Source organism: Cyanistes caeruleus, chromosome 2 (assembly GCF_971803275.1).
Source record: "Cyanistes caeruleus chromosome 2, bCyaCae1.hap1.1, whole genome shotgun sequence".
Lineage (NCBI taxonomy): Eukaryota > Metazoa > Chordata > Aves > Passeriformes > Paridae > Cyanistes > Cyanistes caeruleus.
In genome coordinates, this window is record NC_141702.1 from 157,611 (window position 1) to 181,271 (window position 23,661).

Below are 23,661 nucleotides of genomic sequence, written 5' to 3' on the forward strand. Positions count from 1 at the left end.
AGCAGAGTAACAAATACTCTCTTACCCAAACACGTGCAATTGACAGCAGGAAGAGAGGCTATGTGGCTTCTCCTTGCCATTTTTTGCTTTAACTGCACAGGAATCAGCACTGACTCATAACATACTGTCTTCTCTATCACTACTCTCATTATCCAAACATGAAGCTAAACATCCTTCTTAAGCCCTTATTAACAAGACACAGAAACTCCAGCAATGGCTAACAGATGCACTGAAGCAAATAATGCACTTACATATTAATTTGAAACTTATATTTAGGATGTTTTGCTGGTAACCCCATCTCAAACAACATTCAAAGTCAAGAATCCTATCCCACACCACCTTTATTCTTGTCTAAAATATTAAATTTAAGAGTCATACTTGCAAGTTAAAACCAAAGACTGTGTATCACCTCCTTCTGCACAAGCTATTACATAAGAGACCAAAGACCTCCACATCCCTCTGGAAGTGCAGGCACTTCAGTGTAAAGTGTTACTGCACTACACTCACCAACACTGTGAGCAAGAGCAAACACTCCAAAGTCTTTGAGATTCAGAGACAACAGTACTTTGATTACGGTCAAATGGAGAAATAGTTTTCTCCATCTACTACTACAGGCAAGTAGGAATTTACAGATTTGTTTATGACAAATACAATTAGACTAATTAAAACATGGGGAAAAGGCTGCTGGCTTCCACAAAAGACCAAACAAACAAAAAAACAAACCACTAATAGAAGATACAAGTTCTTTGAAAGAACAACTGAAAAAAAATTAAAAATCTACATAGGCAGAGTCCCTATCGCTTGTAAAAACTTGCTGTTAGGCAGAATCATTTTTAGCACAGGAGAAAATTACCTAAGAAGTAACAAATCTTGTCAAACACACATTCCTAATATTACATGCAAGAAATACACAGTCAAAACTCCTTGATCTTCATTCAGCACTCTGGATTACTGTGATTCCCTCCACCTCCTGTCCCTTCACTACAGTGTGCATGCGACAGACTATTTTCAAAAGCTTGAATTTTAAATATCATTATTCAGACAAAAAAAGGATACTGTTTCATAACTTCTTTGTACTTCACGGTGTCCCTGATATCTAGGGTGGAAAGACATATAAGCAGTTTTTCAACCCCCATCTGGTCAACATCAGCTAACAAAGCATACCTACCTATCTGTCTGTATTGCTAGAGATCCACCAGTGGAACAGATACCCCAGTCGTTCCTCTGGCTGCAGCAGCAGAACGACTTGTGTACCTGCACTGTCTTTCTTATCCTTTGGAGAGGCTGGCTGCCATACTTCACAGAGCATAAGAGACAAGATTGTCACAAAACTAGGGACTGGTATGCTCTTTGGAACAGCTAAACATAAGATCTGTTCTACTGCTAAAATGTTTTCTCTAAAATTCGTGTCTTTTAAAGTGCTTTAAAGCTCTTTGTTGATAGCATATGTGTATGTAGGGAACCAGAGCAAATCTGCTAATCTTTTCATCACTGATAAAAAAAAAAAGCCTCCAGAACCCAAACAGCTCCAATCACACCAGACGATATTAAAAATGTACAAATGCATTGGAAGAATGGCTTTGGTTCTAAAAGTACCCACAGTAACGACTGTTTGGAGAAAAGAGCTACAATTAAAAAAAAAAAAAAAAAGGGGGGAAAACAAGACTCCAAGTCTTTCTTTTATTAGAACTTGGACTCTCTTAAGGGAATGCAAGCAGCCCAGCTTGTATGGCCTCACGTATTCGCTTCCGCGGAACACAACAAGACCACTGTCCGCGAACCGGTTCTCTCTGTTTAAGGCCCCACGTCCCTGCTGTCTCCTGGCGGACTCCAGGCCGCTCCTCCGGCCCGGGCCCGCCCGTCCCGCAGGGCGCAGCACTCACCGATGTTGGCGGGGAAAGGCAGGTTGTGCACGGCAGGGTCCAGGTTGATCACGTACGGAGGGCAGCGCTGCCCGTGCAAATGGGCGGCCAGGCGCTGCGGAGACACCGGGGGGACATCAGGCCCCGCTGGGCAGGGGGGTAGTCCCGGGGGCAGCCGGCGACTCCCCGCAGCCCCTCGCGAGTCCCGCAGCCTCTCACCTGCACGAAGGTAGTTTTTCCGGAGCCGGCCATACCCAGCACTAGCACACACACAGGAGCTGACCCCGCGGCTCCCGCCACCGCTGCCATCTTCCCAGAGCCCACTTGTTCTTCCGGGGCGGGGAGCGGCCGCGACCCCGACGTGACGCGCACGGGCCCGGTTGTGGCCCTGCTGCCGCCCGGGACGCACCGTGGGCCGGGGAGGCCTCCTGGCGCAGCGCGCGCCGCAGCAGCGCGGGGGGCTCGAGGCGGCCGCGCGCCAGGGCCGGCCGGAAGCGGCGGGCGGAACCGCGCCTGAGGGCGTGGCGCTGACGTGGCGGCGGCATCGGTACCATGCGGGGTGGCGGCGGCTCGGTGAGTGTCTGCAGTCTTTGCAGCGGTGCCGCCGGCGGCTGCGCCGGGGAGCCTGGGTGGTCCGCGGGTCACTGCGAGATGGGCTCCGGCGTCGGGATGGCGGGAGCGAGCCGGCTTCCCCGGGACCGCCGGCGGCGCTGTGCGGCCCGGCCAGGCGCGGTGATCGGCCCTGAACGGGCGGCGAGCGGGACGCGCTCCGGGCTCCCGGGGAGCAGCGGCGGGAGCGGCCCCTCTCCGCCCGAAGGCCAGGCCGTCCCCCGAGCCCTCGAGCTGGACCCGGTTTTGTTCGGCCCGGAACTGTGCAAGAACCCGGAGCAGGGCGATGCTGGCGCCGGTGGTGCGCTTTGTTGTGGGAGGACGTAGTTCACGGAGTGTGTGGGTAGAAACGGGAACGTGGGGCTGGAACAGGGAGTTCACCGAAGGACACTTAGCCCTTCCGCGCCTCGCGGGCTCAGTAGGGGCCCGCAGGATGTCCGGTGTCCCTGCTGGCACCTTCATCACCTCCAGTTTCCTTATCAGCTTCCTCACCTTGGGGAGTTTCTGTGCTGTACCGACGTGCAGCGGCGTCTTGCCGGGCTGGATGCTGTAGAGCAGCCCGTCTCCAGCCGCAGCCGTGTTCCAGGTCACCGGCATGGCCCGGTCCATGGGCAGGCAGAATTCATCAGTCTCCCATCTTTTCAGCCTCTGGCCCGCTGTTTCACTTTTTCTCACCAAGGTGCAAAGGAAGGTGATTTTTTGGTTTCCCTTATGTCTAGCTGTTGGGCATTCCTGCATACATTAGGTCTCTGTTCTTTAAGTCGGAAGTAAACTCTATAAATGAAAAAACATGGAGAACTTAAACACCAGTTTCTATAGATGTTTCCTTCATAATTGCTGTTACTAACTTCTCAGAAAGGAAAGCCTGACAGATCATTTTCACTCTCCTTTTTTATTGCAGATCCTTAACTGCCACCAAAGTTCTTCATACTAATCTTCACTCTTACGCAAATTTTTTTAGTTATAAAAACCCCATGAATGTTGAAACATGGCATGTTTGTCAGTCATTTTGGTTCTTCTAATCTTAGATTAAGCCAGTGAGTTTCAGCAGACTTTGCCTGCCTGTTTATTCATTTTTATCATTGTAACTTCAAAGCCCTGATTTTTTCTGTCTGCTGCTCATCGAGGTTTCTACACATTTCTCATGTGGAGATTTCCCAGACAATGCTGTTGACACTACTGTTTGGGTGTAAATAATGCAAGCACAAACATCCAATTGATTTTACTTCCAAAGAGACAAGATTTGATTGTGAAGTCATTGATCAAACAATTGTGAATTTTATCCTGCTCCTTCCCTAACATTTCCATGAGTAGACTCTGGGGCTGGAGGCCCACGGAGAGACTGACACTCCATAGGTACAGTTTACTCATTCATGTATTGGTATCACTGCCTGCTACTGAACTTCTTAACTGGTGCTTGGGGTGTCTCTCACCATAGCTAGTGTGAATCACATTTTTCTATAAAAAAGATAGGTAATTTAGCCATCATTTCTTTTTTTTTTTTCTGTTTTCTTTTTTTGTGGGGGGAGGGTTTTGTTTGTTTTGTTTCATTGGAATTTTTGTTGTTTGATTTTTTTGTTGGTTGGTTGTTGGTGGCTTTTTGCGGGTTTTATTTGTTCTTCCAGTTTCTTAGCCGATTCATGTACATGGCAAAATACTACCTTGGTTACCTAGGTTACAGTTTAGGTAATATATATATACTTGTACTGGGCAATGGTTTTTATTTTCTAGTCTGTATGACTACTGTTTTTGTCCTGAGTTTTCTAATGAGGAAATGGCATTCAGTCATGATTAGTATTTGGAAGAAGGTGGTGGTACATGATTGTCCACGCTCTAGGAGCAACATACAGCAAATGAGTTGTTCGTACCGACTTGTAAATGTACTTTTACAAAGGTGTGTTAAATTACATGTCTTAATATAAACATAGCAAGTGATAACTGACATAAAATCTTTGTTATGGAAGAAAAAGGATTCTCTGATGTGCATAAAGTGAACATCTGGGCAGTTGATGGAATATGATAAAGTGAGATAAAAAATGAGGGCATGAAGGAGACTAGAGACAACATTCTTGGCAGGGTAAATGCAAGAATTACTTCATTAGGAAAAAATAAATACTCTGTGAAAACTAGCAAATTAGTATCTAAAATACACATCAAGCGGTAAAGTATAGGCAGAAAACATATATGGGTGAGTGTACTGGAGACAAAGAGTACTCCATCACATCCCATTGCAAGGGGAAAGATTGGCTTTCATATGGGGAGTGTGGAGGGACTCGTCCCCATTTTGATTCCAGTTCCAATTCAGCTGGAGTTGGAAAGGTTAAGCACTTCCCGCTGCAGAAAACAGTGGTTTGTTTTTCAAATGGTGGTGTATGCACATCCTCAAAGTGCAGGTGATTGTGCTTGGCTGCATACTGAAATATGCTAAAAGTAAACAAGTGATGCTGCTAATGTGACATTTTCTGCCTTGTTAGGACACCAGGACTGGACATCACAGACAGCAGAAGCTCAAGAAGTCCTTGGAAAATAAAAAGTATGTGAATGGTTTTTTGTCTAGTTTGATTGAGGGCAAGAAAAAAGCTGAGAGAATCCTAGTGGAAAACCATATCTGGTCTTTATATAATATTCTGAATTTTAAGAGCTGCAACAATTTTAATTAGTGTGTTGAGAGTCTCAGCTGCCTTCACTTACTGGTTTGTAGGAAAAGTGCTTTTCTGACACTTCAGTGTGTATTAGCTTTCATTTAGTTTTTTTTAGGGATTTTAACATTGTGAAGAAAAATATTCTAAGTTCAAGACTAAGTGGTGCTCCAAAATCTGTGTATTTTGGGTGTGATTGCAACTTAAAGACTTTAATTTGAGAAATCCTCTCCCCATGCTTCTGCAGTACCTCCTGAAACATAGTATGTAATGACCTGTCCTGGTGCCATCGGTCTCCCCTCCTTATTAATTCCTGGATTGATGTGTTAAAAGGTGAGCTCCACAGCTCTGAGTATTAATAGAATGGCCATCACAGTCATCACTTGAGTGATCTAGTTATTTCAGTTGGTAATTGTAGTAGCAATGGGATATACTGCAAAATGTTTCTGTTTCATTCTTTCCTCTTTAGATAAATGGCATTTGCCCAGAGAATAGTGTTTCTTTGACACCTCATTCAGGTTGCTGTCATATACAGGAATGTAGATGTCCAGGCATTTCAAAGCCTGAGAGAATACTTTGAAACAGTGAAGCAAAGTTCCCTCTGATCTCTAGGAAAAAAATTCAGTGCTGCTGGTTAGTCTAAATGTCTAATAGTCTTAATGTGGTGTGATTTGTAGAATATACTGGAAGGTTGTCTTCATTGCTGAGAGCCTCACTTGTTAAAAATCTTACTGGCTTGAAATCTTTAATTGCATAGTGCCAACCCTGACTCTGGGAATAGAGACTGAAGGAGATCTTGCCCTTTTTGGGATGGAAAATGTCTCTTTTGTAATGATGGGCTGCAGAAATATTCTTATTTTCCAATGATAAACGCATATTTTTAGATTAAGATTCACTTGTGCCTACTTCTAAACTTGAGAGTTTGAGGTAGGAGGAATATTTTTTCTGTTGCTCTTGAGAGCTTACTAATGTCATCATCAAAAAGATGTACTGAAAAACAGCACTGAAGATGTTTTATCTTGCTGGCACTTTACAGTTCCCAAAACTCAGAAGATTCAGTGAACTGTGAGATTAATTTTTAGAAAACTTGGGAAGATGAAAAGGATGTTGTCTGTCAAATTTATTGTGATTGTGTGTATATGCATCCATATATGAGTATGTGTCCATATACGCAGGAATTCATCTTGATGTTTTCCAGGTTTAAGCAGCCTGAGGTGGTGGAAACTGCTGTTATAGGAGTGAACAGTAACTATGATGACACAGTCACCAACATTTCCTCTGCCTCACCAAAGGGCCCAGTGAATGGGAGTGCAGAGCCCAGGAGCAAGCGGACCATTCGCAGGCCTGCTTACTGGTTGGAAATGAGAGGAATGAAAAACAGTGTTAACAAATCTTCAGAAAAAAAAGGTATTTATCACTGTTGGTCCAAGGCAAAACTGCTTTTCTCTCTGGTTCATCAGTGAGAGACTGATTTGCTCCTGAAGGACATGCTGCAATTCGACCAAAAATTACAAGCTTGCTAGTGTTCTTCATGTATTAGAAGAAATGAACTTCTGCCACTGCACAAATATGGGTACAGTTCTCTGACATTACACAGTTCCTTTTGAGTGATTTGTCTGTTAAAATAATCATTCTGTGGCCAAACTCAGTTCTGTCTGTAGAAGAGATAAGTTTGAGTTACGCCAATCATACCAGAAGTAAGCTTCAAGAGCTTTAAAAATAGAACCATCAGCACTAAGAAATGTGGCAGAGGGGACTGTTCAGCAGTATTTCAGATTAGAACAGCTTTTGTAGTCGGTAGATTATTATTTTTTAAGGATGTCTTTATTTTCTCACATTCGTCAGTTATAATTTTCTGATTTGGAATGGTTTGGGTCTTAGGTTGTTGTAGGGACATTCAGATTTCCTGGCCTAGGAGCTGTTTTGGGAAGTTCTTGTGTGGCAGAGAGTCAAAACTTCAGTCTTCTTCAATGTATTTTCTTCTTACCTCTAAGTCAGGATCCATATTCCATTCTGTTATGTGGAGAGGGAAATTTGGTAGTTTGATAGAGATTGCTGTAGCTCCTCACCCCCAGGTCCAGTCAGCAGCAAGACTAAGTATTCCTGTTAGGAACAAACACAGACGTGCAACGTACATAATCAGGAGCCACACATATCAGCATTCACAAAAACAGCATCAACAGCCTCCATCCTTAAATACTCAATCTAGTCAGTACCTGACCTTTGGATCCCAGTCTCCTCAGCTGCTGGTCCATGGAAGTAGTGGCCCCTGAGGCCTGCAAAACTGTGCCAGTGGAGAGTGAAGACCTCATTACAGACATCCTCGCAGACCCTGCTTGGTGTCAGACATAAGATTTGTATAGTGACCAGTCACCTATTTGCAAGGTGGTCTTTGCTATCCTTTTACACCTCTGTTTTCCCCACTTGATCAACCCCAAATCAGGTAATCCTCTCCCCTCCCTTTGATACCACTCCTAAACATCCTAATCTTGTGTAATCCTGAGTTGTTCACCACTCAGATCCCAGGTTCTACATAACCCTTGGCAGTAACACCACGCTTTCCCTTCTCACTGTTCCCCACTTCCATTTTCCAAAGGGTACTTCTGAGAGGCGTTCACACTGACTTATCCTTGTGGGTCTCCTGGGACAGACCCAGGAGGAAGCTGTCTGTTTCTTAAAGTCTTTAATTGGTGTTTCCTGCCTACCATTGTGCTTCTGTGCTCAATCTGTATTCATGGACATAAGACTTGGATACGCTTGGAAATATTCAGGGCAGGCATGGTATTATTTGGGTTTGTGTATGCTCCTTTTTGTGTGAGTGCAGGTGAGGTTTTTATGACACAACCTAGCACTTTCTGTCTCTTTCTCCTGAGGACTATTTTTCCAGGCCATGTTGTGGCACTGTTTCTTCTATACCTGCTGTATCAAAGTATTGTGGGCAATGGGGTGCCTAAATGTTGCTGAGTGAGAAGGCTGTATCCAGTTCACTGGTGTCCAGGTGCCTCACAAGAACTACTTTTTTTTTTTTTTTTTTTTTTTCTCTACTAAGTGTTAAATATGAGGATGAGGCAGCAGTAGACTCCAAGCTGTTATCCAGACTAAATACTGAGACTGAAGCGTATCTGTTCTTATTTACCAGGAGAAGTACTATTGAAAGGCAAGAGGAAATCTGAGCAAAGGGAAGGCAAAGATGTTAAAGACTCTCCCAAGAAGAAGCAGAAGATTTCAGGTAATACAAATAGCTTGTAATTCCTAATTACAAGCCTTCAGGTACTTCAGACTTCTCTGCCCAAATTACATCTTCTGGAGTCTTCATACTCTGTTTCTGATTCTGAATGTTTTGTTCTAGGAGACCATTAACTAGTGTCTGCTTAATCGGTGGGAGGTGTTCTACTTTCAGTCTGTCTTAGAAGTCCAACAAAGGGAAGGAGGCAGGGAATTATGGGAAGTGTAGGCCAGTCTGCATCATTTCAGTTTCCCAAAAGATTATAGATTAAATAATCTGACATTACTTGTAAACATCTGGAGATTAAGCAGCTGATAACAGCAATATGAGTTTGTTAAGAAGAAATCAAGTCCAAACACTTTTTTTTTTTCTTTTTTTTCCACAAAGATCAAGGGGCGAAGTGCTTGATATTATAGGTCTTTCATTCCTTCAAAAGGTTTGTCAGTCAGTAGTTAGGTGCAAAAGAAGGTGTACAGGTGGTGAAAGTAGGAGCAGATGACACAGAAGTGCACATTTGCTGTCCAGTCTTGCAAGGATGAGGTTAGGAAAGCCAAAGCCAGCCTGGAGTTGAATCTCGTAAGGGATGTGAACAGCAACAAGGAAGGATCCTACAAGTACATGAACAGCAAAGGGAACACCGGGGAAGGTATGAGTGCACTGCTCATCAGAGCAGGGGAGCTGGTGACAAATGACACAGAAAAGGCTGAGGTGCTCAGTGTTTTCTGTGCCTCGATCTTTATTAGTTAAAGGAGTCCTTCAGGAATCACAGGAGCCTGAGAACAAACAGGGAAAGTCTGGAACAAGGAAGCCATACATTCAGTGAAAGAGGTCGAGGTTAGAGCACCTAAACAAACTGGATTTACCAAATAATTTGCCAGTAGTTTTGGTTAAGTGAGAAGGTCTGAGAGGAGTGCAGGTTAGCCTGTGTGTCACCCATCTGCAGGAAGGGTCAGAAGGAGGATCCAGGAAACTACAGACGTGTTGCCCTAGCCCTAGTGCCAGGGAAGGTCATGAAGCAGATTATCTTGGCTACTATTATTTGGCATTTACAGGACAACATGGTGATCAGGCCCAGGCAGAATGAGTTTGGGAATGGCAGATACTGCTTGACTAACCTGATGTCCTTGTATGACAAGGTGATGCACTTGACAGATGAGAGAAGGGCTGTGGATGCTATTTACCTGGACTTTAGTAAAGCCTTCTGACACCATTTCCCACACTTCTTCTGGAGAAGCTGGGTGCTCATAGTTTGGACAGGTGCACTCTTTGCTGGGTAGAAAATTGGCTGGATGGCTGAGCCTGGAGAGTCATGGGGAATGGAGTGACATCATCTGGGACTGGTCAGCAGTTGTCTTCCTCAGGGCCCAGTATTTGGCCAGTCCAGTTTAATATCTTTATTGATAATCTAGATGAGGGCATTCAGTGCACTTTCAGTAAGTTCAAAAGTGACACCAAGTGGAGTGGGATGTGGATCTACTAGAGAGCAGGAATGCCCTGCAGAGGAAAACAAGACAGTCTGAAATGACAAGCCAAGGCAAACAGTGTGAGGGTCAACAAGACCAGGTGCCAGGTCCTGCCCTGGGGTCACTATAACCCCATTAAGCACTCCAGGCTGGGGCAAAGGAGCTGGAAAAAGCCCTGCTTTTTGTGTTGGTCAAGAGTGGCTCAACACAAGCCCAGCTGTGCCCAGGTGGGCAAAAGGCCAGCCAGTGGCACCCTTACTGTGCCAGCTCTGGGGTGGCAGCAGGGCCAGGGCAGTGCCCGTCCCCTGTGTTGGCACTACTGGGGCACCTCCAGTGCTGGGAGCAGCTCTGGGCCCCTCCTGACAGGAGAGCCCTGGAGGGGCTGGAGCGTGTCCAGGGCAGGAAACGGAGCTGGGAAGGGGCTGGAGCCCCAGGAGAGGCTGAGGGAGCTGGGAAAGGGGCTCAGCCTGGAGAAAAGGAGGCTCCGGTGGGACCTTGTGGCTCTGCACAAGTCCCTGCCAGGAGGGGACAGCCAGGAGGGCTCGGGCTCTGCTCCCAGGGAACAGGGACAGACAAGGGGAAATGGCCTCAAGTTGTACCAGGTTTAGATGTGATACTGGGAGCAATTTTTTGCCTTAAAAGCCTTGTCCAGCCTCGGCACAGTTGCCCAGAGCAGTGGTGGAGTCCCCATCCCTGGAGGGATTTGAAAGGTATGTGGATGTAGTACTTGGGACATGGGCTAGCGGTGGCCTTGGAAGTGTTGGGGGAACTATTTGACTTGATAGTCTTGGAGGGCTTTTCCAGCCTAAACAATTTATGATTCTAAGTCCTGTGGGGCCTGACAGGTTGCACTAAGTGCCAAGAGCTGGCTGATGTCATTGTGAGGCCATTCTTGATTGAAAGGTTATGGTGGCTGGCAGAGGTTCCTGGAGGCTGGAAGAAAGAAAATATCACTCTTACCTTCAAGGACAGAAAAGAAGATCAGGGGAACTACAGGCCAGTCAACCTCACCTCAGTCCCTGGGAAGCTGATGGAGAGAATCATCCTGGAACGCATTTCCAAACACATCAAGGACAAGATGGGGATTTGGAGTAGTCAGCATGGATTCATGCAGGGCAAATCATGCTTAAATCAACCCAATACCCTTCTACAATGGGGTCACTAGTTTGATGAAATAGGAGTATAGAAAGATGGTTCACAGTCTGTCCCTATATTCAATTCTAACTATTGTTTTTGTCACCAATACTTCCAAGGACTTGGAAGTATATAGACAGCACAAAGCTGAAAGTGACAGCAAGTGTATTGGAGAAAAGACTAAAAGTGAAAATTATCTTGATGATAGAGAAACAATTTAAAATAGAACAAAGATCAGTGTAAAATTAAAGATGATATAGTTTGGGAAGAAATACTTCTTCACGGCTGAAAAACAAATAGCCTCCCAGAAGTCAGTGCTTCAGAAGAGGATTCAAGATCTATAACAGATCAAAAGCTGACTAGGGACCAGCAGTGTCATAGTTGTTTTTAAGAAGGCAGATGTTAGACTGAGGGCTTTGAGAAGGAGTGTAGACTTTGTGAAGTAATTAGATATGTGAAGTAATTCTGTTGTAATGCAGGGTCACCATGGAGTGCTGTTTCCAGGAGTAGGCACTGCAGTTCAGGAAATGTGTGGGACAACTGAAGAGGACAGGAGAGAGCCAGCAGCATAACCCATATTGAAACAATAAGAGTTTCTTAGTCTAAAGAAGACAGGAATGAGTAGAGAAATGAGACTCTCCATTTTGGTTGATGAGTCCATCAGATGGACTAAGCCAAACTGCACAGAGGATGTTTCAGTGTGAAGAGTTCCCATTGCCTGAGCTTTGTGTATGAACAACCATAGCACTTACAAATATTTGGGTGGGACTAATGACTGACACTATAAACAAATTTTGAAAGGGAGTAGGAAACATAATCCTGGTGTTGCTTTAGAAAAAAAAAAAAACACTGAACATTTCTGAATAACTTTGAGACAGCTTTTTATTGTAACAAAGCTAGCAGAAATGAGTCTTCTGGCTTGTCTTGTTTGTGTTATGACAGGGAAAAAACAGCAAACTGGAACAAAACAAAACTCCAGAACAAAAGGCCACTGTGTTCAGAAGGAGCCAGAAACCTATGGCACAGGTAAGAAGAGGCAGTAGCTAAGAATTGTTTATGAAGCAGATAAATGTGATCCTAGGATTTGAATCTGAGCAACAGCTGTGTTTCTGGTGTTTCCATTCAGTAGTTCAGTTTACCATTGACAAGGAAGAGCTGGCTGTTGTCCTGGCAGTGTGTCAGTACTGCAGAGCAGGACTGAAAGGACTGCACTCTGCCCAAGTTGCATGTGCTCTTGCCATTGCATCATGTAATAGTGAATGGGGAATCACTTTTTGAACTGAACAAAAGCCTGTTAAAATAGTTGCATTACTAAACTCATAAAAATATTTATAGTTTTTACTCAGCAGAATATGTGTGCAGGAAAAACTTGGTAGCTGTTGTCGCCAGATTACCTTTTTTAGGAACCAGAAACCCAAGCAATCTCACTGAGAAAAATAAATTTTGCCTTGATTCATTATCATAGCACTCATTAAACACCTCAGTTTTATGCCAAGTGCTGTTTGATACACAAACTTTTCCCCCAGCCTACTGGAGAGGGACAGCCTGGGCCTGTTATTATTGGGAAAAGAGGAAAGGCTTTTGATCTTGTTATGGTAAGAATTCAGGCAGATAGTGCTAAACCACTTTCTTCCCAGAACCCCTTTCAGTAATTTATAATCCTTGTGGATTATGCCAAACTTCTGCTTGAGATTTCAAAAAGAGGCCAGAAACTGGAAGCCGTGCCACACAGGGTGCTTTTCTCTGGCTGTTGAGTAACTTGACCTGGTGGTCTGTGACTGCTTTTACTATGAAAACACTTTTGCCAAAAGAAAAGTTTGCTTAGCGTGCTAAAGTAATTGTGCAACAGAAATTACAAAGAAAAAATGTCCACTGGTCAGGAAGAAGAACACTCATTACAAGGGAATGGTAGATTAAAGATTATTTATAAAATGTTCTTTGCAAAGGAGGGATGTGTGCCTTGTGACATTACACACCTAAGGCTGTAAATGAGCTAGATGTATTGAAGTGCAGCCGGGCACAAGTTTGGTAGCATGTGACCTGTTTCTTTTTAAGGTTCACTGTGCACATGGAAGGAGAAAAAAATCCATATCTTGTGTTAGCACTTTTATTCTAAACACTGTGCTTTGACAGGTAGTATGGAAGAGCAATGGTCTTTAGAGATTCAGAACAAAGGCCGAGTTACCTGTCCAACATGCCGGGCTGTGGTGAGAAAGACTGTAGAAGGATTGAAGAAACATATGGTAAATTGCAGGAAGGTAAGAACACAAGAGATGAGCAATGGTTTCTTTACTCCTCTTCTACTTACTGATAGAAATGCCTATTTTGTGTTGTATTTAAAACCAGTTCTGTCTCATCATCATGTCCCTAAGCAAGAGTCCTTTATACAGTTATAAGAATAGTGCTTGCCCAGCCTTTTGCTAGACATTTGGGGTAGTGAACAAAGGTGTAGTTATTTCATTGTTCCACTAAACTTTAGACTCCATAAAATCTGTTCTTAGAAGACAGTTACCAGGCCCAAATAAATTGTTCTGCTCTCCTGCTCCTTTCCCCTTAAGAGTTTTCCACTGCTTTGGTTAATTTACAGTTAAATGCACCAAGTCCTTGTTTATTTCTAGGAAATGTTCACATGTCATCACTGCGGGAAGCAGCTGAAGTCTTTAGCAGGGATGAAATACCATGTCATGGCAGACCATAACAATCAGGTAATACAACTGTTGTACATCTAAAACTGCTACAGGCAGATCAAGCTTTGCTCCTTTCCTGATACACACAGAAACAGAACATGGAGTGTTTTTTTCAACTGTTGTAGCTGTTCAAGTCTAGTCTATTATTTTTCCAGTGAGACTTGACGTCTGAAAAACAGTAGAATGTTACCAGAGATGGTAGGCACGCAACATCATGGAAAGATGATTTCTGTTTAGGCTGATAATGTCGCACGTAAAAGGCATTCCCAATCAGAAGGAAAAAGATTAGGCTGCAATTTTCAGTCCTTTGCTAGAAAGGAGGAGGTTTTTCTACATCCAGAGCAGACTAGATTTGAGGTAAAATAGCAGAAGCAGCAATCAGTTCTTGTCTCTCTTTACAGTAAAAATACTAACCTAATACTAGGTAAGTCCTAATACTACAATCTGCTTTTCCTCTTTGCTCTTCCTTTAAAGAAGATAATGTCTCCTGTTGTAGTTGTGAAGAATTAGAACTTTTGAAAAGGTTGTTTGGAAGTTTGTGTAAAGTTCACATAATTCACTTTGATTTTTTTGCACAATTCCCAGTACTGCAGTTTTTGGACCTACAGCTGTATTAGTAAATGATGCAGGTCAGGGATCATGTTCTGGCCCTGAGGATTAGGTCTGAGTTCTATCTTTTTACTCAGTCTAGGTATAATATTAGGTAAAGTAGGAAATAATATACAATAATGATCAGAGAGAGAATAAGGAACTTGAGCTGTAGTTTAGCACAGATGAATAACTGTTACAAGCAGTCAGCTTGACTTCAGTCAGGCTAAGTGGAAATAGTAAGACTAGTAAATGTTTAAGATGCATCATTTCCTGTCAGTTTATTCCTTTTCAAGGAATTCCTTTTTGGTTTAACCCCAGCCAGCAGCCAAGCTGATAAATTGAGATAAAGACAGTTCAATAGGTAAAGCACACAAGCAAAGCAAAACAAGGAATTCATTCAGCACTTTCTTGCAGAAAGGTCCAGGCACCTCCAGGACCACAAGGTTCCATCACACAAAATAGTGGCTTGGGACAACAAACACAATCACAAGGGCTATCCCCTTCCTCCTTCTTCCCTCAGCTTTATATGCTGAGCATCATACCGTATGGTCTGGAATATCCTGGTGATCAGTTGGGGTCGGCTGTGCCACGATGTCCCCTCCCAACTGCTTGTGTACCCCCAGGCAGAGCAGTGTGAGAAGAGCCCTTAGCGCTGTGCCAGGGCTGTTCAGCAATAGCAAAACCATCTCTATGCTGTCAACCCAGTTCCCAGCACAGATCCAAAACAGTCCCATACCAATTGTCACCCCAGCCAGAACCAACACAGACATAGAGAGTGATCATTATAGTAAATGCATGTCTGTAAAATCATAAGTTGCAGAGATTTAATTATTTTAGAAGCTTTCCTGCCCCAGTGTGTTGGATAATGAATTACCCTGTGGAAAGAACTGTAAATGCTGAACATCCTGTGTTTTTCATTTATCTTTCTGCTGTGCTTTAGCCAGTTGTGAAGGAGGGAGAAGAATTGGATGAGCAGCTTGAGCGAGACCGCCTTCGGAAAGTTTTGAAGCGAATGGGAAAATTGAAGTGTACAAGGGAGGTAAGGTGCATTGTGCAAAGCATGAATTAAACAGCAGTGAATGCATAAACATAAAAACATGAGAGCACTGTTGAGTATGCTGTAGTGCTGGCCAAAGCAAGATTTGTTTCAGTATCCCAGCTATGCTTTTACGACAGAGTAGCATAGAATCATAGAATAGTTTGGGTTAAAAGAGACCTTTAATAGTCATTTCAATGCCAATTCTTTGTTTCAGATTTTGTCTGTCTGAATAGACTAATATGAAAGTTTTCTACCTGCTTGTCTCTGCTTTGTCAGGATAAGTGATAGTAACTTGGTCAACAAACTGTGGATCCTGTAATCCTCTGAAGAATGATTTTCTTCCATGTATTTTTCTTCTGTGTTGACAGGGCTGCACAGGCAGCTTCACCAGCATAATGGGATACCTATATCATGTTAAAAAGTGTGGAAAGGCTGCTTCTGAGCTGGAGAAAATGGCTATGAAGTGCCACCACTGTGGAAAAGCATACAGATCAAAGGCAGGACTTGTCTACCACCTCCGATCTAAGCACGGGCCGGTGAGTGCACCCCGCAGTGGTTATCAGGGGACTGTGATGGGACTTCAGCCACTTAGTCTTGAGACACATGTAGGCTTTTGTCTGCTACTTTGGTGGGTAATTACAGATCACAGATCTTTGCATTTTTCTTGCCCCTGGATTTTGTCCTTGATAGTTTCTTTCTAGCAGCAACTGTTGCTCGTCTGTGATTAAGATGAAGTTTTTAATAGTAAATCAGCATGGCAGCAGTAAATGACCTTACTTTTACTCCATGAAAGAGTGAATGCTAGCATAACTCGTGAGATACTTACCTTTTCTCTTAAAAGACTCACCATTGGAGCAGAGCATGTCCATGAGAGTTTTACAGTGAATAATGGAATACCTTTCAAGACTAGCTGCACGAAGCTCTCTGCTTGAGCCTCACTGCTCAGCTGATCCCTGTGAGCAGATCTTGGGGTCTGTCTGACTAGTGGGATACACTTCTGTCGTATGTCTCTGATAATAAACCATAGCTGCTGCAGCCTATTTATGAGAGATTTGGCAAAGCATTTCTTCCCAGTATTTAGTGTAACTGAAATAGGAAATAGTGAAAGAGGCTTACCTTTTTGGGCCCTCATTGCAGGTCACTTTCCTCCATGAGGAGAGAAGAACAGAGACCCTGAAAGAAATCAAACGGGAGCAAAACAACACAGGCAGAGTTCAGAGGAGATCTGCAAAGGTGGCAATCTACTATCTCCATGAGCTGGCAGGAGAAGAGCTGGCCAAAGAGTGGCCCAAAAGAAAAGTTCTGCAGGACTTGATTCCAGATGACCGGAAGGTACAAGGCCTTAAAAATGCTTTATAGGGTTCAAGATTATACCTTCTCATCTGATAAGTCTTGTACTGGCTCCAACCCCATGTTTATGGCACATGAAAAGCAGTATGTTGCATGGAGGATTGTGTTCTGCTCTCTCTTGTCTTAGATTACAGTATTTCTGCAGCAGCAATTGCTGTGGTGCAAATGTTTTGTTCAGGCAAGCTGTAATGACTGTAAAGTCCTATTGCTGGAATTCTCAGTGGGCACAAGCAACATGGCCAGTTATGGCATGATGTTGCTCACAGTTGATAGGCTCAAGATCATTCCTGCCGTGCTGTAAGGCCCTGTCAATCTTTCCAGTCTCTCATACATGCTGTGATATTTCACAGTGTTTCAGACTAGAGAGTTTCCAGTAGCGTCTTTCAGGCTGTGAGTGAAACCCAAGGGAAGATGATGTTTTATGATTTCAGTGGGGTAAGTACATTTAGAGGAATTGTTGTAGTCAAGACAATGGGAAGTTTCAGATTCTGATATTGTGGGGGTTTTCCAGATTCAGTTATATTTCTAGAGAGTTGGTGAGACTGGAAACACTCATTATTGGGACTTTGTTTGTTAGAGTAGGAGAAGAAATAGCACTTCTGTCTCAGCCTAGAAGAGGAAATTCTGCTTAGCTGGCATTACATCCCGCTCTCGATTCCATCTTTGTCTCAGCTGAAATACACTCGTCCTGGACTGCCCACATTTAGTCAAGATGTGCTGTGCAAATGGAAAACGGAGATAAAGATGTACCGAAGAGTCCACTGCCCAAATCAGGTAACCCTTAATTGTTTCTGAAGCCCCAGAGGGGACAGATTTCAGGTCTGTATGAGCCAACAGCTTCCCACAACCTTGAAACTTCAGTTGGTCTCTCTTTGGTGTGAGACAAATCCTGCTTCATCTCAATATGGCTGCTTAGTGTAATCAAGACCCTGTTTAGTCTTGGAGATGTCTGAAGATGCTGCTTTTGTCCTTTGCATCAAAAGGCCCTGGGGATGATCCTTTTGGGAATGTGTGTGAACACCTGAGAGCCAGTAACTTGTTATCAGGCTGGTACAGGTTTCTCATCCAGGTGGGCAGTTGGTCCATTTGGAGATCTTAATGACAGGTGGGAAAATGACAGGCCCCTGCCTTTCTATCTAAATCTAATCATAGAAAGAAGTAGAAGAGGTGGAAATACAAGAGTAAAGAGACTTTGTCTGGCACAGAACTTAAGTTTTCTTTATTGCACTAGACCAGCTTTAAGCTCTTTTCAACCTGGCCTTAAGCATTTCCAGGGATAGGGCAGCCCCAGCTTCTCTGGGCAACCTCTGCCAGGGCCTCACCACTCTGACAGGGAAGAATTCCTTCCCAGTATCCCATCTAGTCCTGCCCTCTGGCAATGGGAAGCTATTCCCCCTTGTCCTGTCATGCCAGGTCCTTGTCCAGAGTCCCTCTGTGGCTCTCTTGGATCCGTGTAGTCACTGGACAGCTCAGTTTCCTACGATGCCTTACAGCAATCACCAGTCAGATCCAATGAGAACAAGCGGCCTCCTTGGTGGAGGTGGTGGTGGGCCATCTCCATGTGATGCCTGCTGTCAGAGAGCCAAGGGTCAACCCTCTGGGTTTGGTGCATAGATGATGCCTTCCCCCTGTCCTACCCTACCCCACCCCCAGCACTCTCTCCCCAGTATTCAGGCTAACATCATTTTCAAGTGTCAAAATTGCAGGACCATGTTGTATTTGGAGCTGTCTCCAGAGAGTAGCTGTCCTGTGTCAACAAGCAGTAACCCAGCAGCATGTCTTGCTCCTACCTCCTGTTCCGGGACCTGGGCTAAGGGCTGAGCACAGTGTGGTACCCCAGGACTGATGCCTGAAGCTCCCCACGGGACAGACCTCTAAAGGTGCCCTTTAACTGAGACCAGGGATGTTGGGTGCTATACTCCTGCTCTGTGCCACTAGAGACATGAGCAGTGCAGGAGGGAGAAGTGTCTTGTATCTGCCCCGTGAGCTCTGTTTGAAACTTTTCTCTGTTGCACTTTAGGCAGAAAGCAAACTATCATTTTAGTCAGGCTGTTGGTAGAGCATGAGTGTAACTGTCGCAGGAGTCTCTTTATTATGTCCAAGTGTGCTCAGAAACTGGAAATATATATACTAAGCTTAATGAAAACTCTTCTAATGGTCTTTTTACCAGAAGCTTTCTGGCTTTGGAGGATTGGTATCTGCCTGCCTCTGCCTCTCTTGTGCTTTTGGGACTGCCCTCCAGATACAATAATGCTTTATTGTCCAGGAAGAAGTGATTTCTTTCTGGCATGTTGTTCACATGTTTGTTTGTTTGTTTACTGTTTCAGGGTTGTGAATCTGTATATGGCAGTGTCTCAGGACTCAAGTCTCACCTTGGCACATGTACCTTGGTTGGTAGCCTTCGTCTTATATAATAGCCCCACTGTCCCTGTCCCTCTGATAACCTTTTGTTCAAGGTCTTGTCCTGCCATCTGCTAATCTGAGATCTTCACAAATTCATTGATTCACAGAATGGTTTGGGTTGGAGGGGATCTCCAAGATTACCTCATTCCAGCCCCCAGTTTAGGTGCTCCCCTACGTGCTAAAGAGGTTCCCATTGCAAACAATGCTTGAGACCAGGAGGAAGCACCTTAATGGAATTCCTTTTCAGCAGTTCTACCTGTAGATTCACAGCTACAAGAGCAGTTTTTCCAGGTGTACTGCTGGTGACCTTATGTTATCTCAGAGAGCAGTCCTGTGCTTCATGGGCCCAACTGCTCATTCATGTCAGTGCTCCTGTAGCTAAAGCTGTCTGGTATGGATGAGTGTTTCTAGTTTTTATTGCTGGATTCTATCTGAGCAAGATTCAAATGAAATACATAGATTTATCAGCCTCCTGGTCCAGCAACTCTTTATGGAATTTTTTTGTTTGTTTTGATGCCAGGGAGACTTTGTGGCTGGTAAATACAAGTGTCTGCTGTGTGAGAAGGAGTTCATTTCGGAGAGTGGGGTCAAGTATCACATCAACTCTATGCACGCTGAGGTAAGGCAGGCAGAGTGGAGCCTCAAACCCCAGGCTATTGGAGGTGGGGAGAATGTCCTGAGAAGAAAATGCTGGATGTGTGCCATGTTTTACTTTTTCCTTGCTCACTGTTTGGAACAGGGTCCTTAAACTTAGCTGATCCTGTGTTGGTCTGGGGAGCAAGTCTTGTGTCATGTCACACGCCTTGTCCCAAGCTGCTGCTGTTCTGTTCAGCTCTGCAGCATTTCCTGTGCCTTTAACTAGGCAAATCTGAAATCAAATCTGAATCCTCTGAGGCAGAGTGACACCTGAGGAGACACATCAAAGAACAGAGCATTGTTAGGCAGTTGCCTTTCCAGATCTCACATTTCAGGGAAACCTTGTCCCACAAGGCAGCCCTGATAAGCTTGATTTGGTATTTCCACCACCATCAGTACCAACCTGTTGCGTTCTAAACCTGCAGGACTGGTTTGATGTGAATACAACGACCACCAAAAGCTTTGAGAAGCTGATGAAAATTCGCCAAAGGGAAGAGCAGAGGAAGCAACGGAAGAAGCGTCCTTTGACCAGGGGCAAAAAAAAGAGAGCTGGAACGCTGGTTGCCAAGAAGCTCCCCACCGTTGGAGTTGAAAAAATGAGGAGAAGTAAGAGAGGTTGTCCACAACAGGTGGACAATGAGAGTGCAAGCAGTGAGGAAGGGGCACCCCAAGTTTCACAGAGAGCTGAAGTTCCAAAAGCCAGCCGCAAGCGAATCCGAAGTAAATCCCTAGAAGATGAGAAGGAGTAATTCTAAAGCTTTTCAGTTACAAGTCCCACTTCTGTCAGGCTCATAACCCACAGCACTAATATAAGCAACTGAATGTCTTTGGGACTGTGACTCAATTCTGCGGGTGACTTTGATACTGAAACTTCTGTATCAGTTGTGAGGTCTGGTCAGTTGTGAGGAATACAAACCAAAGCTGTGGTGCAGAGGCTGCTTCTGCTGGTGTAGTTTCTTTTGGACAGTGGCACTAACAGTGTACCCAGTGTGATTCCTGCTCTGGTTGCAGTCTCAGTTTGGTCATACTAGTTGCTTGTTTAGTGGTTTCCAGTACAGCAAGTGTTTGTTTTGTCATCTTCCTCTGATGTGTGAGATCACATCAGATCACCACAAAAAAGGGTTCTTTTTTACAGTTCTTCTCATAAGGGACTGACTAGCACAATGTTCAGGTCTCTTCAAGGCGGAAATCCATTCTTGCACAGAATGCACACAAATTAAACATGAAAACAGTGCTGTGCAGAGTGCAAAGACTCCAGCTTGCCCTGTCACTCTCCTGTCTGATGTCAGCAAGGCTGCCACAAAAGAGACCTTCTCAGTGTTTGCTGTATCCTGTTGCACAAGGCTCTATTTCATACACCAGTGTTTAGGTTCAGCACCAGTGTGTGTACTTGGAAGGGGCTGGAAGGTCATTATTACCCTTGTCAGGAGCTCACTGTTCCCCTGGGGTCTGTTTCCTGTAATGCTGGATGTTGAAGATATGTAGAAAGTCTTCCAGTGCTGCAAGGACTGAATGTTCTCAAGCCTTTTGGAGATTCACTAGCCTTTCCAGAGCCCCCAGTAACTAATGTACTGAGATGGCCTTTGTGTACCCTCTGAAGCCCACTTGTTTTATGCTCACCTGGGAAATACACTGCAAGACAGTGCATATCGACATGAGGAGCCTGCTAGTGCTGGGACCAGGTTCCATGAAGCTACCTTGCCAGCTTGTGGTTCTTTGTCACGCCATTGCTCCCACAGCGTCCTTTTACCCTGCTCAGCAGATACCGTTTTCATTGTCTTACATACCCTGTTTCTTTTCAGTATCACCTGTCTGTGCAAATGAGCTGTATTAGCAGTGTCTTCCCTGTGTAGAAAAGGTTAAAAGAAGAGGAGTCATTATTTTAAGTCATGTGTTGGCATTGTCTCTGGATCATAAGGAATAATATCTTCCTGTGCTCCATAAGTCATAGAACATTAAGGGATTGGAATGGACCTTAAATATCATGTAGTCTCACCCCCCACTGCCATGAGCAGGGACAGATCCCACTGTACCAGGTTGCTCAAGGCCTTACCCAACCTGGCTTTGAATGCTGTCAGGGCTGGGGTATCCACAGCCTACCTGGGCAACCTGTTCCAGTGTCTAAATTCAGCAGATGTCATAGAAGCTAGCAGGAGGCAGCAGCACAGGCAATCCTGTTTTTCTAAGAATGGGTTCTCCAGAATCTGTTATCCAAAGACCCACTGTACCAGAAAATTGCAAAATTTGCACTGTCTGACAAAGTTGCTGGTGCTGAAATTCACAGGGAAGCCATTGCAGTGTCTGGGGAACAGGCAGGTTTGTACATGCGTGTTAGTACCAGCATGATCACATTGTCTTGACAGTGGGAAGTAAATACTGTAGGACCAAGGTAGTCTTAAGAACTGCCTTTGGAACCAGGTGTTGCTGTGTTTGCAAGAGCTGTGCTGAAAGCAGATGTGTGGACTGTGCAGGGTGTGTAAAGTCTGCAGTGAGATGGGCAAGATCAAAAGGCAGCAAAATAAAATGCCACCAGTGCAAGAATGTGGTTTCTTGTCTGTTTGGTGTGTGATGTTCTTGGTACCGTCCCTCCTCACATAATCCTGCCTGCCTGCAGGATTGTCCTGCATGCTCTGGTGCTGTTCAGTTGTCTTCACAGTTTATCTTCAGAACTCCACAGCGCTGTACTTCCAGCAAATGTTCGCTACGTTCCCACTCAGTACAATAAACCCAGGAATTAAAGAAGGTTTTTCATGGTGGTTTCCAGCCTAGAGTCTTGTTTCCTGTCATTCCTGAGTTACTAACTAGACCTGCTCTCTAGACATGGATACTTTGTGACCACTTGGGTTTTGTACTTACTTTAAGGTACTCCTCCACCTAACATGGCAGGTGGATAAAAAGCATTCTCCAGCAATCCATCACTGTCTATCGGCATTACAGCAGATTGTTGGCTGGATTGGCTCAAGCTGGGATGAGGTGGTGGTGCTGCTGCCACCTCACCTGCCACCTGTCCACTGTTTATGAAGAGAGGTATCTGTCCTGGAGCACCTGCATCCTGCTCTAGTGGGGCTAAGGCAGCCGTACTCTACTGCTCTGAGGGCAGGGAATTTAGCAGAGAGGCAGAATCACTTGTCTCACCTGCTGTCCACACTGCTGGAGATGCAGTCCCGGATACTGGTGGTTTCAGGGCTGCCAGTGCACATGGCAAGGTTGGGTCCAATTTTGTTGTCCCTAGGACCTTTTCCACCAGGCTGCTCTCCATCCATGGATTCCCCAGATTCTTCTGCAGGACATCACTCTCCTCCAGCAAATCAATTGCACCAAGCAGCTTGAATGAAGTCATTGCGTAGTGTAGGCAGCAGGCCCTGGAGAAACGCTGTCCACTGCCCCAGAAAACTGGTCCTTGCTGTTATCAATTCTGCTTGAGCAAGTACATACTTAGAAAGAGATCCAGTTTTGAACAAATCAGAAGTGACAAAAGAAACCAGCTAGTCACTCAGTATTTGTTGCAGTGATTCATTGTACTAAAAATGCTGTGTCTTCTCATCAGAGCTTGTTTTTATTTCAGCCTCTCTATCCCATACTGCTGGGTCCTGGTAACTGAAATAGCTTTATGGTGTCAGAAATTTATTCCTGCATATTTGTAGTCATAACTAACTCCATACAAAAGTTGCTGTATGAGCTAAGGAGGCTTGCTAGTCTCAGTCAAAATAGGTTTTTCTCTTTTTTTTTCTGTCGTGCATTGTTCTTTGCTGACATGTTATATATTGATTGGAGCATTTTTCACTTTTTAAGTCCAGAGAAATGAACCAGGAACCAGCTGCAGTATTCTGTAACAGTCTGGTTTATCTAAGATACAATGATAACCTTGCTCTGCTCTTACCTACCTCTTTGTCCTCAGCTCCCTCACTACACTGATACTCACTTTTACCCTCTTAAGCACATTTTTCAGTTGTTCTGCAAATGCCTCTGGGAGCTCATTTCTTTTGTTTCCAGGAACTCAACAGGGTTTAAGGTGGCACACG

General features: G+C 44.5%; 2 protein-coding genes across 7 annotated transcripts in view; one reads left to right on the forward strand and one right to left on the reverse strand.

Moving 5' to 3' along the window:
• Positions 1-2,352, reverse strand: part of GPN1 (GPN-loop GTPase 1) — a 21,207-nt gene extending 18,855 nt beyond the window's left edge. For 3 of the 4 annotated variants that reach the window (XM_086875229.1, XM_023924130.2, XM_023924131.2), the window contains exons 1-3: positions 2,082-2,346; positions 1,884-1,977; positions 1,057-1,096 (exon numbers count right to left, since the gene is read on the reverse strand). In XM_086875229.1, the coding sequence (XP_086731355.1) occupies positions 1,057-1,096; positions 1,884-1,977; positions 2,082-2,171 (224 nt within the window). In that variant the 5' untranslated portion in view covers positions 2,172-2,346. Of the gene's footprint in view, positions 1-1,056; positions 1,097-1,883; positions 1,978-2,081 lie in introns of all 4 variants that reach the window. The other variant, XM_023924129.2, reaches the window with a different exon arrangement.
• ZNF512 (zinc finger protein 512) lies at positions 2,202-22,402 on the forward strand. 3 transcript variants are annotated; one of them, XM_086875227.1, is made up of 15 exons: positions 2,332-2,435; positions 4,946-5,004; positions 5,358-5,443; positions 6,309-6,517; positions 8,250-8,339; positions 11,876-11,959; positions 13,067-13,191; positions 13,552-13,638; positions 15,152-15,250; positions 15,619-15,786; positions 16,388-16,582; positions 17,273-17,374; positions 18,928-18,990; positions 19,524-19,622; positions 20,065-22,402. In XM_086875227.1, the coding sequence occupies exons 4-15, from the start codon at positions 6,472-6,474 to the stop codon at positions 20,386-20,388; spliced, it is 1,482 nt and encodes a 493-aa protein (XP_086731353.1). In that variant the 5' UTR covers positions 2,332-2,435; positions 4,946-5,004; positions 5,358-5,443; positions 6,309-6,471; the 3' UTR covers positions 20,389-22,402. The 3 variants fall into 3 exon arrangements, with proteins under 3 accessions (XP_086731351.1, XP_086731353.1, XP_086731352.1); XM_086875225.1 differs by lacking the exon at positions 5,358-5,443 and having other exon boundaries at positions 2,202-2,435; XM_086875226.1 differs by lacking the exons at positions 2,332-2,435; positions 5,358-5,443 and adding an exon at positions 2,795-3,827.
• Positions 22,403-23,661: the final 1,259 nt, after the last annotated feature.